General features: G+C 40.8%; 1 protein-coding gene across 2 annotated transcripts in view; it reads right to left on the reverse strand.

Moving 5' to 3' along the window:
* Positions 1 to 2,702: 2,702 nt before the first annotated feature.
* The window catches only part of Xpo1 (exportin 1), a 55,159-nt gene continuing 38,824 nt past the window's right edge, over positions 2,703 to 19,037 (reverse strand). For both annotated transcript variants that reach the window (XM_004665519.2, XM_045147257.1), the window contains exons 12-25: positions 18,155 to 18,352; positions 16,846 to 16,984; positions 15,690 to 15,871; positions 15,302 to 15,458; positions 15,058 to 15,221; positions 14,531 to 14,665; positions 11,362 to 11,545; positions 11,139 to 11,245; positions 9,231 to 9,425; positions 7,690 to 7,858; positions 4,967 to 5,101; positions 4,728 to 4,887; positions 4,501 to 4,597; positions 2,703 to 3,753 (exon numbers count right to left, since the gene is read on the reverse strand). In XM_004665519.2, the coding sequence (XP_004665576.1) occupies positions 3,607 to 3,753; positions 4,501 to 4,597; positions 4,728 to 4,887; positions 4,967 to 5,101; positions 7,690 to 7,858; positions 9,231 to 9,425; positions 11,139 to 11,245; positions 11,362 to 11,545; positions 14,531 to 14,665; positions 15,058 to 15,221; positions 15,302 to 15,458; positions 15,690 to 15,871; positions 16,846 to 16,984; positions 18,155 to 18,352 (2,169 nt within the window). In that variant the 3' untranslated portion in view covers positions 2,703 to 3,606. The remainder of the gene's footprint in view (positions 3,754 to 4,500; positions 4,598 to 4,727; positions 4,888 to 4,966; positions 5,102 to 7,689; positions 7,859 to 9,230; positions 9,426 to 11,138; positions 11,246 to 11,361; positions 11,546 to 14,530; positions 14,666 to 15,057; positions 15,222 to 15,301; positions 15,459 to 15,689; positions 15,872 to 16,845; positions 16,985 to 18,154; positions 18,353 to 19,037) is intronic.

The raw sequence follows: 19,037 nt of genomic DNA on the forward strand, positions 1-19,037 counted from the left end.
CAACTCACAGCATTCCTCGTACCTCAGCCTCCTGAATACTTGCATTAGAGAAAGGCATGGGCCATCACACCAGGCTCTGTTTTGCTTTTCAAGGTAGGGTCTTGCTTTGGCCCAGGCTGACCTGTAAATCACTATGTGGTCTCTAGTTGGCCTCCTACCTCTCATTGCAGTGTTGGGATTCAGGGTGTGACCCATCATACCGAGCCTTTTTTCATTTTTAAGGTCCAGCTATGTAGTCTGGACTGGCCTGGAACTCCCAATGTAGACCTGGCTGGCTGTGATCCTGTGGTGATCCACCTACCTTTGGCCTTTGAATGCTAGGGTGTAAGCTTTAAATCTAAACAAGTATTTTTCAAGGTAGGGTCTCAAATCTAGCCCAGGCTGATCTGGAATTCGCTATGTAGTCTCAAGGCAACCTTGAACTCAAGGCTGTCCTACCTGTGCCTCCCAAGTGCTGGTGCTAGGATTAAAGGCATGTATCACCACGCTCAGCTTTGTAAGTATTTCTTATTTATTGAGAGGCAGAGAATGAGCACATCAGGGTCTCTTTCCACTGCAAAAGAATTCTGGACCTTGTGCATCTGGTTTAATGTGAATCTCGACAAATTGAACCTGTGCTGTCAGTCTTTGCAAGCAAGCACCTGAAAGGCTGAACCATCTCCCCAGCACCCCCTTCTTTCCCCCACTTAAAATATCCTTAGCGCGGGCTGGGTTGGAGAGATGGCTTAGCTGGACCCCAGTTCGAGACGTGCTTCCCCAGGACCCACGTAATCCAGAATCTATCTCAGAAAGGATTTATGAAAATAAAACGAGATGTTGCATGTAAAAACATTCAACATGCCGGACATGGTGATTCATGCCTTTAATCTTAACATTTGGGAAGCTGAGGTAGTATCACCATGAGTTCCAGACCAGCCTGGGCTAGAGTCCATGGTTAGCCCTGGGATAAATTGACACCTTGCTTCAAAATTAAAATGAGACAGGTGTGATGGTGTACACCCTTAATCCCAGCACCTGGGAGGCAGAGGTAGGAAAATAGCTCTTAGTTTGAGGCCACCAAGACTTCTACATAATGAATTCCAGGTCAGCCTGGGCCAGAGTGAGACCCTACCTCAAAAAATAAAATTTAAAATAAATATACTTTTTTTTGAGATGTAGGAATAGGATTTCACTTTAGCTCAGGCTGGCCTGGAACATTCATGGTGATCCTCATACCTTACCCTCCTGAGTGCTGGAATTAAAAGGCATGACCCACTCACTATGTTTGGCTTTAAAGTTATCATCCCCCCCCCCCCACTCTGCCCTCAGCAAGCAATCATTTGTTTGGGGTCCCAAGGATAACAAGTCACAGGGAGAGGAAAAGGCAGACACAGAGGATAGGTAGGCCAGGACCTCTAGCCACTGCAAACAAACTCCAGACACATGCTCCACTTGTGCATCATTCACAGGTTAACACAACCAGAACCATGTCTCCAGCCCTGTTTTTTATTTTTAAAGTGGTAGATGAGGACATAATCTCAGCATTTGAAAAGGCAAGCATGTTTAAAAATAAAAACTTAAAAGTATGCGCCCCTTGTGCAGCTGGCTAACGTAGGTCCTGGGGAATCAAACCTGGGTCCTTTCACTTTGCAGACAAATGCCTTAACCGCTAAGCCATCCCTCCAGCCCCTGAAATTATTTTTTAAACATTTTGTATGGTTACATCATGTGGTATCTTCTCAAAAAAATTTTTTTCTAGGTAGGGTTTCACTCTAGCCCAGGCTGACCTGGAATTCAGGGTGGCCTTGAACTCACAGCGATCCTTTCTCTGCCTCCAAGTGCTGGGATTAAAGGTATGCACCACCTTGTCTGGCCTCAAATTAATTCTTAAAACTAAAAACATTCATATAGACGTTTAAAATAGAGCAGGGGGAGGGGGGCCAGGGCCTCCAACCACTACAAATGAACTCCAGATATGTGCACCCCCTTGTGCATCTGGCTAACGTGGGTCCTGAGGAATTGAACCGGGGTCCTTCAACTTTGCAGGCAAATGCCTTAACTGCCAAGCCATCCCTCCAGCCCTAATTATAAACTTTAAGTGTGCTCACATACTGTCATTCTAATTCCTTGTGTAATTTTCAAGTCATTAACCACCTTCTATATCCAATATTTTTGCCTCAGTGCATTAACTGCTGAGCCATCACTCCAGTTCAATTTCTTTTTTTTTTTTTTTTCCCTCATTGGTTTCCAATGTAAGGCCTCACTACTCTACCCCAAGCTGGAATTCACTATGTAGTCTCAGGGTGGCCCTGAACTCAGTGATACTCCTACCTGTGCCTCCCAAAGTGATCACCATGCCAGGCTTTTGGGGGAATGTTTTATGGTAGGCTTTCACGCTAGCCCAGGCTGACCTGGAATTCACTATGTAGTTTCAGGTTGGCCTCGGCCTCCAACTTGTTCATGGTGATCCTATCTTTGCCTCTCAAGTGCTAGGATTAAAAGTGTATGCCACCACAACTGGAGAGTATCTCCTATTTCTAAGCTGATTTGTGCTCTTTTACATGGTGCTGCAAATGAACTCCAGACACATGTACATGTTGTGTATCTGGCTGTATGTGGGTACTAGGAATTCAACCCAGGCCGCCAGGCTTTGCAAACCATCACCTGTATCTGCTCATCTATCTCCCCAGTATAGGAATAATTTTAAGCCAATCAAGGGAAAATAAATGTAAACCAAGTTTATTTTGCTTTTAAAGTAGTGTTCTTAAAGCACTACAGCTTGGTAAACAATGTAAATTAGTATAAGTCATTTCAAAAGCCAGTTTTGTTGTTTTTAATGAGTTGTTAAAAAGATGCAGCCTATTCTAACAGGATAAATATTTTTAACCATTTCACTTTGAGTTAATGAAGGCTCACAAATGAGCAACACTCCTCATTGAGGAAAACAAAAAGCTGTTGTCGACAAGCGACAGCACACACACACAAAAACAAAAAGAACTGTGTAAAAAATAACTGTGTTCCCATATTTTTTTTGAAGTTGCTTTACAATGGGATGATATGCACATGATCTCGCTGCAAACTTGCCATACAGACTTGTAATACATGTAGTCTACAGACAGACGGTTCGGCCCAAGTGGTGCTAACTTTAAACAACGCAGGTCTATAATCCTCTCAACGCAATTGGTTTTACTCATTACCTTTCCTTCTAGACTGAAAGACCGACTAGAAAGAAAATGCTCCCTAATTAAAATTGGTATTGTTTACAAGAAAAACTGTGTAATTTCGCATTAGAATTTACAAGTAAATGTTCAAATCAAACTTGCCAACTCCCCCCAGCCCTGCCACAAAATGGGCATGAAGTAAGTTTTTAAAAATGTCTTATTTTTCAACTTCATGCAAACTAAATAAAGATGACCAAACAAAAGCTTAAACAATGAAAGGATATTTCACAGAAAATTCCTTATACAAAAAACACATAAGAAAAGGGGCCACTAGGTGACATTTTAATTTACAAATTGGCATCATTTTGGTCGACAAATATCCATATGCTGATTTCTTCTGTGAACAAGTGTTGCAGTGAAAAAAAAAACAAAAACAAAAAAAAAAAACCCAGCCTGATTTCAGATTTCAATCACACATTTCTTCTGGAATTTCATGTGGATTAAGGATGCCAGGGACAGACATTTGAAGTTTATGTTTCTCCTCCTGAGCCTGCCGAAGGGCTGTTTCTCTTTCTTCCAAAAACAGATCAGATGTGTCTTCACCTGCAAACTCCTGTGAAAACAGTCAAATGAAATGTCAAATAAAATAAAACTTAAATTTAGGATGGAGGGAAGACTACTATGATGTATTTCCAATTTTTAATCTCTTCTCTCGGCTTCACAAATGTTGGGATTAAAGGCACTACTCCTGGCTTAAATATTCTTCAGAGCTGGGTGTGGTGGCACACACGTCTTTAGTCCCAGCAGGGGAGGCAGAGAGGTAGAAGGATTGCCATGAGTTTGAGGTCACCCTGAGACTACACAGTGAATTCCAGGTCAGCCTGAGCTAGAGTGAGACCTTACCTTGAATAAACAAAAACAAAACAAAACAAAACCAAAAAAATCTTCAGAAGCAACAATACCAAAGAAAATGTTTCTAAGACTTAATTAATGGAGAGTATGGGCACGCCAAGGCCTCTATGCCGTGGCAAATAAACTCTACATGCATGTGCCACTTTGTGCATCTGGCTTTATGTGGGTACTTAGGAATCAAACCCAGGTAGTAACTCTTGCTAAGCAAGCATTTTAAACACCTGAGCCATCTTTCCAGCCCTCAAGATCACGTCCCCGCCCCCCGTCGCCAAGGTAGGGTCATACTGTACCCTAGGCCAACCACAGACTCAGTGATCCCCTACCTCTGCCTCCCTAGTGTTGATATTAAAAAGTGTGTGCAACTATGTTGGGCAAAAATCACATTTTATACAGATGTAACCCCTCTGATAAAACAACTAAGGGTGCCCTCTTGCCTTAATGTTTGTACCTTTATTTGTACTAAGAAGTCCCTTAGATGTTCCTTGAAAGCAGGAATATCCTGATTTAAGCTGAAAAGTCCTGTCACAAAGAGCTTTACTTGAGCACTGCAAATCAAAACATGAAGTAATTATAAATTGAGTATTTAAAGTACTGTTATTTTGAAGCCAAGTTTAACCCCAGCATACTGACAAAGTCAATTTTCAAATCTAAACAATAAATATAAATGCCATTTACTCTTGTAGATGAGGGAATGCAGACTTAAGGAGATTAGCCACATATTCTTGAATAAACATTTGGTTGTTAACTGGATTTCCAGGATTCAGTGGTGTACTTATTTTTCCTTCTTCAACCAAATTAAACATATATGCAAGAATTGATGCATGCATTGTTAAACCTGTTGATGAGAAGAAAATTATTAACTCTAAAGTATGAAAACCAAAATATTTAACAACTTAATAATTTTAAATTCTTACCAGCAGTATGTGAGGTGTCTGTCACAACAGAAAAGATATGCTGAAGAATATCACAAAAATAAGTTTGATAAAAGCTTTGAGCTGCAGCTTCCTCTTGCGCAACATTTTGTAAGAGAGTAAAAAGTATTTGCAAGCCTAGAAGGTAAAGCACAAGCATTACAACTGACTCAGATTTTTCCTGTTTATTGATGGGCAATTTATAGGGGAATGGCTATTACTTGAGATAGGGTGTGAACTAGAGTTCAGGCAGGCCTAGACCTTGCTGCAATCCACTTTTCGTTTGCCTCCCAAATTTCCATGATTATATTGACTATACCACATTCTATTTGATAGCAAAATCACTGAACCTTCTTATTAGGCACAATAGACTAATTACATACACACTGTGTTTTTTAAAGAAATTATTTTAATACTTGACAAAGAGAATGGGCATGCCAGGGCCTCTAGCCACTGCAAATGAACTCCAGAGGCATGCGTCACCTTTTGCATCTGGCTTTATTAGAGTACTGGGGAACTGAACCTGAGTCCATTGACTTTTCTGGGAAGCACCTTAACGAGTACTAAGCCAAAGTTGCCAGTCCTATCCTCATATATTAATGCTACTCTCACTACTGGTTCCCTTTTCAGATAGTAGTGACCACCGGGGTGACTACAAAAAGTCACCAGATGGGCTGGAGAGAGGCTTAGTGGTTAAGGCGCTAGCCAGTGAAGCCTAAGGACCCATGTTTGACTGTCCAGATGTTAATGAGATGCACAAAGGTGACGCAAGCACAAGGTTGCACATGCCCACTGGGTGGCAAAAGCTGGAGTTCGACTGCTGTGCTTGAGGTCCTGGTGTGCCAATTCTCAGTTTAGCTCTCTCCAGTGTGCTGCTTAAATAAGAAGTGATAGACATCTCTATCACATCCTCCAAAGCTCATGTGTCCACTAAGGAAGGAGTAGTGGGGAGAATGTAAGAGACAAAGGAAGGATAGGACTGCTTACAATGCAATCTCTTAGATACGAAACAGCCTTGATCTTTATGACCGTGCAGTTGTTGACACTACCTACAAGACCTTCACAAGAGGCAGCAAAGATAATGACATAAAAATAGAGCTGGAAAAAAACTGAGGAGTGAATTCCAGATCAGCCTGTGTTAAGAGACTCTACCTTGAAAAACCAAAGGAAGAAAGCCTAATTGAAAAGAAGGGATTCCATGGAGGACAAATTTGAAAGTGGTAAAAATGGGAGTGTGTGGGGAATTATCAGTTTGTTGTCTATGTTGTGCCAAGGCTTCTTGACACTGCAAGCCAACTCCACTTTGTGCATCTGGCTTCACTTGACTACTGGAAAACTGAACTCTGGCCTGTGAGCTTTGCAAACAATGTGTCTTAAATCACTGTGGTCTCTCTCCAGCTAGGCTTTTTTGTTCTTCACTGAGGTAGAGAATCACATTGTAGCCTTGGCTAGCCTCAAACTAAGCTATCATCTCCAGTATTTGCATCAGATTATTTGGCTTAGTTGACAGAATGTTTGCCTAGCATGCACAAAGCCTAGTATTCTATCCCTGGGGTAGTAACACATGAACTCAGGGATTAAGGTAGAAACACTACAACTTCAAAGTCATCGTTGACCCCAACTAGTTAAGAGCCCCATCTGGGTAAAACAAGACAGTCTAGATAGATAAAAAAAAAAAAAAAAATTTTTCCTTCCTTCATTTTTTTTGGGGGGGGGGGAAGAAGAGGGCTTGATGTAGGGTCTCACTCTAGCCTAGGCTGACCTAAAATTCACTATGTAGTCTCAGGATGACCTTAAACTCACAGCAATCCTCTTACCTCTGCCTCCCAAATGCTGGGATTAAAGGTGTGTGCCACCATGCCTGGTAAATTGTCTAGATAGATTAAAAAACAAAACAAAACAAAACAAAAAAAACCTGCTGTGGTGGGGTTGGTTAAGGCATTTGCCTGCAATGCCAAAGATCCCAGGTTTGATTCCCCAGGACCCATGTAAGCCAGACACACAAGGGGCACATACATCTGCAGTTTGTCTGCAGTGGCTGGAAGCCCTGGCGTGCCCATTCTCTGTCTGTCTCACTTCTATCTCTCTTGCTCCCTGCTTGCAAATAAATAAATAAAACAAAACAAAAAATACCTGCGGTGGGACATACTCTGAAATATTATCCCTCTGCAACAGAAACAAGTGAAATGGCAACCTTACAACTATGTAACTATTTGTATTTATTCATGCTTTTCATAAAAACTGACATAACTTATTATTTATTTATTTGAGAGTGACAGACACAGAGAGAAAGACAGATAGAGGGAGAGAGAGAGAATGGGCGTGCCAGGGCTTCCAGCCTCTGCAAACGAACTCCAGACGCTGCGCCCCCTTGTGCATCTGGCTAACGTGGGACCTGGGGAACCGAGCCTCGAACCGGGGTCCTTAGGCTTCACAGGCAAGCGCTTAACCGCTAAACCATCTCTCCAGCCCAAAACTGACATAACTTAAAGAAGAGTTACTTGCACATACCCACTGTGATACTAAGATAGTTGATGAGACAGGTTATACAATTATTAATGAGGATACAGACAGCACACACAGGTTAGACAAAAGGGTTAATCATGACACACACGAGACAAATCTTACCATGCTACACATGACACAATTTAAAACCACTTTAGTTAACCCAATTAAAACGTCAGAAAACGAAGAGGTAGCTGGTACAGGACATACAATGTATTTACCTGTATCTGCAACATTCCTCATAGTGTGTTTAAAAGCCCAAATAATGGAATCCAAAACAAGTTTAAACTGTGCAGGTGGAATAGCTAGGAATGCTGGGAAACAATGAGAATTGACAGCCTGAAGTAGTAAGAAAAAGTTTGTTCTATGTTCAGGATATTCTTCAAAATCCTAAAAGTGATTAGAACAAAATAACATTTCAGTATTCATGCTAAATGGGAAGGGGGAACAAGCCTTAGTTCAGTATTGTAATTGTTTTTTTTTCCTCCCTTTTTAGAGGTAGGGTTTCACTTTAGCTCAGCCTGACCTGGAATTCACTATGTAGTCTCAGGGTGGCCTTGAACTCACGGTGATACTCCTACTTCTGTCCTCCATTGAGTGCTAAGATTAATGGTGTGCACCACCATGTCTGGCTTCTAATTCATAGTTTTAAAATATTCATTTTTAAGGAGAGAGAGAATAAACTCCTGACACATGTGCCACTTTGCATCTGGCATTATGTGAACACTAGGGAATTGAACCTGGATTGTTAGACTTTGCAGGCAAGCTAAGGCATTTCTGTAGCCCTATAATTCATAGTCAAGTGTGGTGTTACAAACCTGTAATCCCAACACATTGAAGGAAGGGACAGTAGGCTTGGCCAGAGTTGAGGGCAGGCAGTGCTACATAACAAGATGCTATATTCCTATCTTGCCAAAAAGGGAGAGGTTAAAAAACAAATACCTCATGATCTCCCTCATATGTGGATCCTAGCTACAGATGATTGGGCTTCTGCATGAGAAAGGAAAATACTTAGTAGCAGAGGCCAGTAAGTTAAAAAGGAGATATAAAGAGAAGAGAAAGGAAGGGAGGAGGGTACTTAATAGGTTGGTATTTTTTATATATATATACTATGATTGAGATGGGGAGGTAATATGATGGAGAATGGAATGTCAAAGGGGAAAGTGTGTGTGGGGGGGAGGGAGGGTATTACCATGGGATTTTTTTATAATCATGGAAAATGTTAATAAAAATTAAAGAAAAATAAAACCTGATCAGGGATGGGGAGGTAGCTCACACAAAGTCAGGTGCACTTAGTGGCACCTGAATCTCGGTTCATTTCAGCAGGAAGAGGTCCACTCGTGCCCATGCATTCTTTCTCCTTCACAATTCACTATGAAGGGTGGCCTTGAATTCATGGCAATCCTCTTACCTCTGCCACCTTAAAGGTGTGTGCCACAACACCCAGCTCTTGAGGCTTTTTTTTTGCTTTATGTTCTAGGAAACTGAACTTAAGTTACAAGATTTGTACACAAGCTCCCCTAACTGCTAAGCCATATCCCCAGGCCTAAATGTGTTTGTAAGGGATCTCTAGCACTAACACTGACTTGGAACTGTAGCCTAGGTATGCCTGGATCAGATGGCAAACCTATCTCACCTTCTCAAGTACTGGGATTAAAGGTGAGCAACCACCACACCTTTTACAAACCTATGAGACTTAGTTAATTTGAGTGGAGATTATTACAGAATTTCCCACTATGTAATTAAAATGCAAATCACATACCTTATTTATCATATTCAATGTGCATTCAAAAACAGCATCAAATATTTGAGGTATTTCAGCTGTTATATGTCCCCCTAACTTGTTGACAATAATGGCCATAGTACTAAGCACTTCTGGCTCTCTAGCAGCTGGGACATTTCTCTGGTAATCAATAAGAACTGCATCCAACAAAGGAGGAACAAAGTTTTCAGCTACCTGTGGAGAAGAAGAAAAATTATACTATTGTAAACAGCTGGGACATCCTCGTTTAAATTATCTACTTAAATTGGAGAAATCCACCCCTTCCCTGGAAGGGTTTTCTTCTAGGCTGGGGTTAACATGGAACTCACTATAATTCTATCTTAGGCACTTGGGAGGCAGAGGTGGAAGGATAACCATGAGTGTGCTAGGATTAAAGGCATGTACTAACTACCACACCTGGTTTAATAAGGTTTCCTATGCTAAAACTCTAAATAGAAACCAGTAAAATAAAAACTAACAAAGGTGCTGGTGTATACCTTTAATCCCAGCACTCAGGAGGCAGAGGTAGAAGGATCGTAGTGAGTTCGAGGTGACCCTGAGAATACAGAGTGAATTCCAGGTCAGCCTGGGTAAGAGTGAGACTCTACCTCGAAAAACCAATAACTAAAAACAAAAAAACATAAAGACAAAGGCTACAAACAGAATAGGCAAAAAAAAAATTTTTTGCGCAGGGTGTGGTGGCACATGCCTTTAAGTACCAGCACTGAGGCAGAGGTAGGAGGATCCTTGAGTTCCAGGTTAAAAACAACAAAAAATTGCAACTGGATCAGCTGGTGATCCCCCTACTGCCTCAGTCCCCCCACCCAACGAGACTTGTGGTTGTTCACCATCATGGTATACTACAAATAAATTCATTCAAAAGGGAATTAGAAGGCTGGTTGTGTTAGGGCACGCCTTTAATCCAAGCACTTGTGAGGCAGAGGTGGAAGAATAACCGTGAGTTTGAGGCCACCCTGAAAGTACGTAGGGAATTCCCCAGTGCTGGTGCGTCAACACAGCCAGTGATTTTTTTCGAGGTAGGGTCTCACTTTAGCCCAGGCTGACCTGGAATTTACTGTGTTGTCTCAGGGTGGCCTTGAACCCACGGTGATCCTACCTCTGCCTCCTGTGGGATTAAAGGCATGTGCCACCATGCCTGGCCTTTTTTTTTTTTTTTTGGGAGATAGTTTTACTCTGGTCCAAGCTGACTTGGAATTCACTATATAGTCTCAGGGTGGCCTTGAGAGAGCTGGCGTTTTTTTCTTTGGTCTTGTTTTGAGGTAGGGTCTCTAGCCCAGGTTAGCCTGAAATTCACTATGTTGCCTCATAGTGACCTTGAACTCATGATAACCCTCTTACCTCTTCCTGATTAAAGATTAAAAGTAAGCAAAACCTCACCTGACCTATTATTTTGTCCAGAATGACTAAGGAACATCACATTTAAATTCAAAGAGACAGGACTGGGAGATGGCTTGGTGGTTAAAGGTACTGCTTGCATAACCTGCCAAACTGGATTTGGTTCCCTAGTACCCATGTGAAGCCAGATATACAAAGTGGTCCCTGTGTATGAAGATCATTTGCAGTGACAGGAGGCACTGGCACATCTGGTCTTTCTGTATTATTTTTCTTAATAAAAATAGTACTGGGCTGGAAAAATGGCTTAGCAGTTAAGGCATTTGCCTGCAAAGCCAAAGAATCCCAGTTCAATTCTCCAGGACCCATGTAAGCCAGATGCACAAGGGGGTGCGTGCATCTGGAGTTCATTTGCAATGGCTGGAGGCCCTCATGTGCCCATTCTCTCCTCTCACATAAATAAATATAATACATTTAAAAAATTCATGTGGAGACAGCAAATTCCAAAGAATGCACCATCAAAAGAAAAAAAAGTGTGTGTATATATGGTCTTACCATCTGTGGATCATTTGACCGGCTCACCCAACCAGATATTAACTTCAAAGTTTCCCTTTTTACCGTTCGCATACTTCTAATCAATGGTTGTTTTGTAACCATTTCACCTAAAAAACATAAGTATAATCTAGATGATATTAAAGAGTAGTTTATTTCAGATGCAATCAGTTTCAATAATTTGTTGTAGTGCATTAGATTACGCAAGGAATTCAGGATCACTTACCATTAGCTTGGATAGCTGCTGAAATATTTTCACTGAGGCACTTGTAGACATTGAGCATGTCTAAATAAATCCTTCCAAGCTGGATTACAAAGGGATGCCCAACAGCCTTGCAAGCTCTCACATTTGTTTTTAATATGCTTCCAAGCTGCTTGACTGTTTCAGGATCTTTCAATATATCCACATTCTGGGAGGAAAACAAAAATTCCAGATAAAGGGCTGAAGGATGGCTCAGTGGGAAGAGTGCCTGTTGTACTGAGGACCTGGTTTTATACCCTTGTAACAAGCCAGGAATAGTAATGCATGCATAGGGCTGAGAGGGATATAGACAGGAGGATCACTGGGATACCCAGCTAAGCAGTTTAATTTGGGGGAGTGGGGAGTCTTTTACAAAGATAAATCAATTGCTTATACCATAAATCCAATCCATGTCCTCCCCCTTTCCAGGCAGGGTGTCATTCTAACCCAGGCTGACCTGAAAGTCATGGTGATCCTTCTATGTTTGCTGGGATTAAAGGCAGGTACTACCACACCTAGCTTCAAATCCAATCTTACCTGTAATATACATTATGCTCTGGGATAACTTCTCATTTTAATAACATAAATGACTTTCATCTAATCCTTGAGTCTACCCATGTGTATTTCCTTCACACACTCTAGATCTACCACGTGGGTACCTCCCCTAAACGCTGGAATTTCTCTAAACTTGGGGTAACTATGGTTGTAACTTTCTCTAATAGCCATTTCTAATTTGAATTTTCTTGTCTCTGCTTTGATACTCTTTCTTCCCTGTGACCTCTGCCTGGATACATGCTCTTTTGCCTGTGACCAGGCCTTAACATCCAAGTGAGTCTGGACCCTGGGGAGAATACTTAACTTGGCTTGAGCACTTTTCCTCTTGCCTTCTATCTGTGTTATGCTTTGGCAGTAATCCTTTCACTTTGATTATATATAAAATTTATATTTAATCTCTGAGTCCTTCCCTAATATGTTTTTCAAGGTAGGGTCTCACTCTAGCCCAGGCTGACCTGGAATTCACTCTGTATTCTAAGGGCAGCCTTGAACTTGTGATCTTCCTACCTCTGCCTCCCCAGTGCTGGGATTAAATTTGTGCACCACCATACCTGGCTCGTTCACTAATTCTTAACCCCTTCTGGTCTGTTCTTTGAAGGAGTTTCTCTATGTTGTATCTACCACATGTGTGGAACTGCTCCTGCCTTTTCTTACACACCAATTTCCCCTGAATAAACCTCACAAATTATGATTTCTCCCTAAATAAACTCAATTCATAAAAAAAACCTCACAAAATTATAATAGTGTAGCCCAGTGGTAGCACAAAGGACCAACAGAACACAAGTTTATAGAGCTGGAGAGATGGCTTAATGGTTAAGGTGTTTGCTTGCAAAGCCAAAGAACACAGGTTTGATTCCCAAGACCCACATAAACCAGAAGGCACAAGGTGGCACATGCATCTGGAATTTATTTACAGAGGCTAGAGGTCCTGGCCCGCCCATTCTATCAAGAGATATTTTAGGGCTGGAGAGGTGGCTTAGCGGTTAAGCGCTTGCCTGTGCAGCCGAAGGACCCTGGTTCCAGGCTCGTTTCCCCAGGACCCACATGAACCAGATGCACAAAGGAGGTGCACGCATCTGGAGTATATTTGCAGTGGCTGGTGGCCCTGACATGCCCATTCTCTCTCTCCCTCTCTGTTGCTCTCAAATAAATAAATAAAAATAAACAAAAAAAAATTTTTTTTAAATATTTTATAATGACTATTTGCTTTTTTGGCTTTGGGTTAGAAAGGTGGCTCAGACTTATTAAAGGCAGCTTGCTTGCAAAGCCTTATAGCTTGGGTTTGATTGCTCAGCACCCACATTAATGGTGCATGCATCTGAAATTAAGTTTGCAGGAGGCCCTGGCATAACCATACACAATCATTCTCTACCATTCTCATGGTCTCATGAATCTCAGGGTAATCTTAAAACACTTTCTTGAACCAAGCCCACTTTCTACAATATTACCCTTATACATACAAAACTATAAATAAAAATACTTGTGCATAAAGCACACATATCAAAAACATGTAAAAACTCTAATTCTGGCCTGGTGTGGTGCACACCTTTAATCCCAGCCCTCAGGAGGCAGAGGCAGGAGTTCTACGCCACTCTGAGAATACATAGTGAAGTCCAGGTCAGCCTGAGCTCACAGGAGACCCTGCTTTGAAAAACCAAACAATCAAACATTCCCTTTATTCCTGTAAAGTCTTGTGTTGTATGGAGATTTTGAGTAAACTAAAACTACATTAAGCAGACATAGGACTATAAAACCACAGGCTTTTCAAGCTAGTTACTAGGATTTAGGGAGGTAAAGCATTTGTATGACAGGCAGGTCTGGGATTTAACCCTTTTCTCTCAAGGAGCCAAATTGGAATACAATATTAGCTGGTGGGGTGGCACATGCCTTTATTCCGAGCACTTGGGAGGTAGAGGTAGGTAGGTGGATCACCATGAGCCCAAGGAAATCCTGAGCCTACACAGTGAATTGCAGATCAACCTGGGCTAGAGCAATACCCTACACCTTGAAAAAACATTAATTCAGGTTTTCTTTCATGTGTAATGGGTTTCAATTTAAACTTCAATTTACATAATTGTTTTTTACTATCCCTCAAAAGTTAAAGCCTAAAGGTGTAGAAAAATTCTGAACTTAGTTGAGCTGTACAGAGGGTACGGAACCACAGGATGAGCTTGCAGGTGTCGAATTTCACTGTCACTTAACGAATAAAACTCTCTTCTACTTATTTTATATTTAATATGCCCATGAAAATAGATTGTTTTTCTTTGGTGATGTTGGCAATGTTCTTTCTTTTGTTATGGTAAGATCACATTATAACTATAACATACTCTGTAACTTGGATTTTCTACCTATTTTATTACCCCAACTAACAGTAAGTTTAATGTGGAGTCTCACAATGTCAGTGCCTGTTTTTACTTAATTTTATGAAGAGTTAAGAGTCCAACTTGTATAAGTCATCATTTGCTGTACTTTATCTACTTGATTTAAAAACTGTAATAAAATATTGTTCTGTACATGGGGAAAAAATTGAGATTAGTACAAGTACTATAAATACAGTAAACCCTTAAACCCTGCTAGAGCTTTAAGGAAAGCAACTTACTTTGGTGGCCTGCTGGATTATACTATCCCACACTTGGTTGGGGAGTAGCATGTATTTTTCTATCAAATGTTCTTGGACCGTCTGGTCTGTTTGTGCACCAATCATGTATCCAACAGCTTCATAAAATGTGTGAACCTGTTTTTAAATGGAGACTTTTTTTTTAGCTTTTATACAGTGATACAACTGAGTAAACCACACTCAAACAAACTAATTATATTATGCAGGTCTGTTATTGCCTCAGTATGAATATTAAACCATAGGAAACATTTGAGAGTGTGATAATAAGATATACGTATGTACATATAATGGTTATTGTTTAAAAAACCAGTAATATGCTGGAGAAATGGCTTAGCAGTTAAGACACTTGCCTGCCAAAGCCTAACCTGGGTTTGACTCACCAGTGCCTATGTAAAGCCAGATGCACAAAGTGGCACTCCCACCTAGAGTTTGTTAGCAGTGGTTGGAAGCCCTGGCTAAACATTCTTTATTTAAAGAAATAATATTAATATGCACAATACTTTACATACCTGCTGAGGCTGAAGATCACAAATTATAGTGTTGATGTTATTTAAAATCTCATCAATAAATGGCATTACTTCTCCAACCTGAACCTGAACGAAATGTCTGCGGCATTTCTGAGCTATTTTAATGAATGTATCGCAAGCCATGTCCTGGACTCCATCATGGGTCTCTAACAAAACAAAAACATTTCTATTTTGTTGTTATTCAACAAAAATAGAGTGCAAAATAGAATACATGAAATAGACTTACCATGCATGAATTCAAACAGCTTGTTAACTACTGTTTTCAAAAATTTCCAGTGAGCTCTCAAAAATCTTGGATATTGACCCACTATATACATGATATTTGATGCAATAATAGCTTTATTATCTTTGCCTCTTTTCTGTTCACATAATCCCAAAAGATCCTATAAAATAAAATAGATGTGGATCGTATATTGTAACAAAATATACTTATCTAGTTGGGCATGGTGGTGCACGCCTTTAATCCCAGCACTCAGGAGGCAGAGGTAGGATTGCCATGAGTTTGGGGTCACCCTGAGTTAAGAGAACCTACATCAAAAAAAAAAAACCCAAAACAAACACACACACACACACACACACACAGTGCTTTTCCTTCATGTGTGTATGTTGCCTACCTTTATGACAGTAACGAGGAATCGTTTCTCATCCTCTTCATGCATAGCTCCACTAATAGAGCCTATTGCCCAACACAATGTATTCAAATTTTTCCATGACCACTCTGTACCATTCACTTGATTGTGAAGTTTCTCAGTCATTATTCTTTCTGTATCTACATAATCCAGATGAGTAAGGTATACTACAAAGAAAGAAAAAATTCCAGATGTTTCAAGTGTGAATCTTTAAGCAGCAGAAAGAATTTTTAAAGTATGTTAGAGAGAAACATGACAGAAAGAGAGAGAGAATGGGCATGCCAGGGCCTCCAGCCACTGAAAATGAACTCCAGATTAATGTGCCACTTGTGCAGGAAAGTGCCTTAAGCCAGTTCTCCAGCCCCAAGAAAGATTATCTTTTTAAATAATATTTCCATTTATTTGTAAGTAGAGAGAGGTAGAGAGAGGTAGAGAGACAGGCTGAATGGGCACACCACAGACTCTGGCCACTGCAAAGGATTTCTAGATACACGTGCAACTTTGTGCATCTTGCTTTATGTGCCTGTTGGAGAAACAAACCCAGGTTGTTAGGCTTTGCAGAGAAGCACCATATCTGCTGAGCCATCTCTCCAGCCCAAGGAGAAAGAATTTTAATAAGAAAGTTTGTGGTTCTCCTCAATAAGACATGGTACTGGGGCTGGAGATGGCTTACTGGTTATGGCACTTGCCTGTGAAGCCTAAGGACCCAGGTCTCCAGATCTCATGTAAGCCACATTTACAAGGTAGGCAGATGTGTCTGGAGTTCATTAGCAGTGGTTGGAGGCCCTGGTGTACCCATTCTCCCCCCCTTCTCTCTCATAAATAAAAAATAAGTAAATAAATAAATAAAAACAACTAAAGACATGGTACTGAAGCCAGCCATGGTGGTGCATGCCTTTAATCTGAGCGCTCAGCAGGCAGAGGTAAGAGGATCGCTGTGAGTTCAAGGCCACCCTGAGACTACATAGTGAATTCCAGGTCAGCCTGGGCTAGAGTGAGACCCCACCTCCCAAACCAAAAAAAAAAAAAACAAGACAAGGTACTGAAAGATCAATAATTTAGACACTTTGCCTAAGCAGTATTCCAACCCACAAATGGTTCACAAAGTGCAGGAATGAATTAAAAATGTTTATTAACTTACCTAATGTTTCTCTCATATTCTTATATAAATTTATGGAATCTGTATCCTTCATGAATTCTCTCACAACTTCTCCCTGATCATTTTCTACAACCAGTACTTCCTCTGGTTTAGCCATGCGACTAACCATCAATAAACGGACCTATCCATCAATAAATTAAAATTTTGTTAAGATATTTGAAATTACCCACATAGAATATAGAATGAGAAAGGGGGACTGGAAAACAAACAAACAAAAACCCCAAAGACCATTTATTTAGCTTGGTGTAGTTTTGCACGCCTTTAATCCCAGCACTTGGAAGCAGAGGTAGGAGGATTGCAACGAGTTCAAGGCCACCCTAAGACTAAACAGTGAATTCCAAGTCAGCCTGAGCTAGAGACAATACCTGGGGGAAAAAAAACCATTTATTTAATTTGCAATACTAAAAAAAGCTTAACCTGATAGGATTAAAATGAGAGTGAGAAGCCAGGTACAGCTGCACATTCCTGTAATCCTGGCACAGGGGGTGATCTAGCAGATTGTTAAGTTTCAGGCCATACTCAGTGACCATGCAAATCTGTCACACATACATACACAAAATAAGAATTTGTAAGTGGGGTGCTGCGGTGAACTTCTATAATCCTAGTACTCAGGAGTTCAAATGTGACTTGTCCAACACCAAAATAAGCACAGAGAAAGAAAAAGGGAGAAAATAGCCATGCCAGGGGCTCCAGCTTTTGTAAGCAAACTCCAGATGCATGTCCCATCTTATTTCTGCATGTTTTTATATGAATTAAAAAAAGAAAAAAAGATCAACTTTTGTTTTACAAGTTTCCTCTATCTCATTTCCAGACTGATTCGAGATTAGGGGGTTGCCAATAAATGTACATTTGTAACAACACTGATGGTCCTGCTTGGACAAGAATCATACTTCTGAAACCACTTTTTTTTTTTTTGAGGTATAATCTTCCCCCCACCATAAAAAAATGTATTGAATTTATTTAAGAAAGAGAAAAGGCACCAAGTAGAGAAAGGGCATGCCAGGGCCTCTAGCCACAGCAAACGAACTCCAGATACATGTGCCACTTTGTGCATCTGGTACTTGGGAATTGAAACTGGGTCATTTGAGTTTCCAGGCCAAGTGCCTTAACTGCTAAACCATCTCCACAGCCCCCCACCGCCCCCTTTTAATTTCGTTTTTCCAAGGTGGAGTCTCTCTCTAGCTGAGGCTGACCTGGAATTCATTATGTAGACTCAGAGTGGCCAAAGTAATTGTATTTAGCCATGAAAATTATACTAAGCAACAAGAGCAGCACTCAAATTTACTATTACCTTTGACAACACGGGCAAATACAGCTGTCTCCTGGGAGGAATATCAAAATGTTGACTTCCAGATAACAATGGAGAAGTAGATGTTGAAAATGGACTCTCCCTGTAGAGTTCAGCTGCCAAATGATTCCAGTATTCAAGACAAATCTTAAAAATTTCTGTTTCTTCCACTTCAGATACCAACAACATATAATGAAGGGCCTATACATATAATACAAACAATATTAAAATAATTTATAACATTGCTACCATCTCCATGGTGCTTCAAAAGAAATAAAAAATCATGCTTTATTTTAAGGGATTCTACAGTCATTGATCATCGAAAAGAACACAAACTGCAGGAGGAAATGGCACTTCTACCTCTCATGATGTATTTACCTGTTGAACATTACATCAACTTTATACAAGTCTGTTTTATTTTTTGTTTCGGGCCCAAATACCCAGTGCCTGGACTAAAGGCATGTGCACAACAGTTCCTAGCTTCAAATCTCTTTAAAAAGGTCTTAAAAGGTACAATAGTTCCTAGCTTCAAGTCTCTTTAAAAAGGTCTTAAAAGGTATGGAGGCACATGCCTTTCATCCCAGCACAGTGGTAGGACTGCCTTGGCTAGAGAGAGACCCTGCCTCAAAAAAACCAAAAACTGGGCTGGAGAGATGGCTTAGCGGTTAAGCGCTTGCCTGTGAAGCCTAAGGACCCCGGTTCAAGGCTCGGTTCCCCAGGTCCCACGTTAGCCAGATGCACAAGGGGGCGCACGCATCTGGAGTTCGTTTGCAGAGGCTGGAGGCCCTGGCGCGCCCATTCTCTCTCTCTCCCTCTATCTGTCTATCTCTCTGTGTCTGTCGCTCTCAAATAAATAAATAAATAAATAATTTTAAAAAATATTAAA

This window comes from Jaculus jaculus, chromosome 4 (assembly GCF_020740685.1).
Source record: "Jaculus jaculus isolate mJacJac1 chromosome 4, mJacJac1.mat.Y.cur, whole genome shotgun sequence".
Taxonomy (NCBI): domain Eukaryota; kingdom Metazoa; phylum Chordata; class Mammalia; order Rodentia; family Dipodidae; genus Jaculus; species Jaculus jaculus.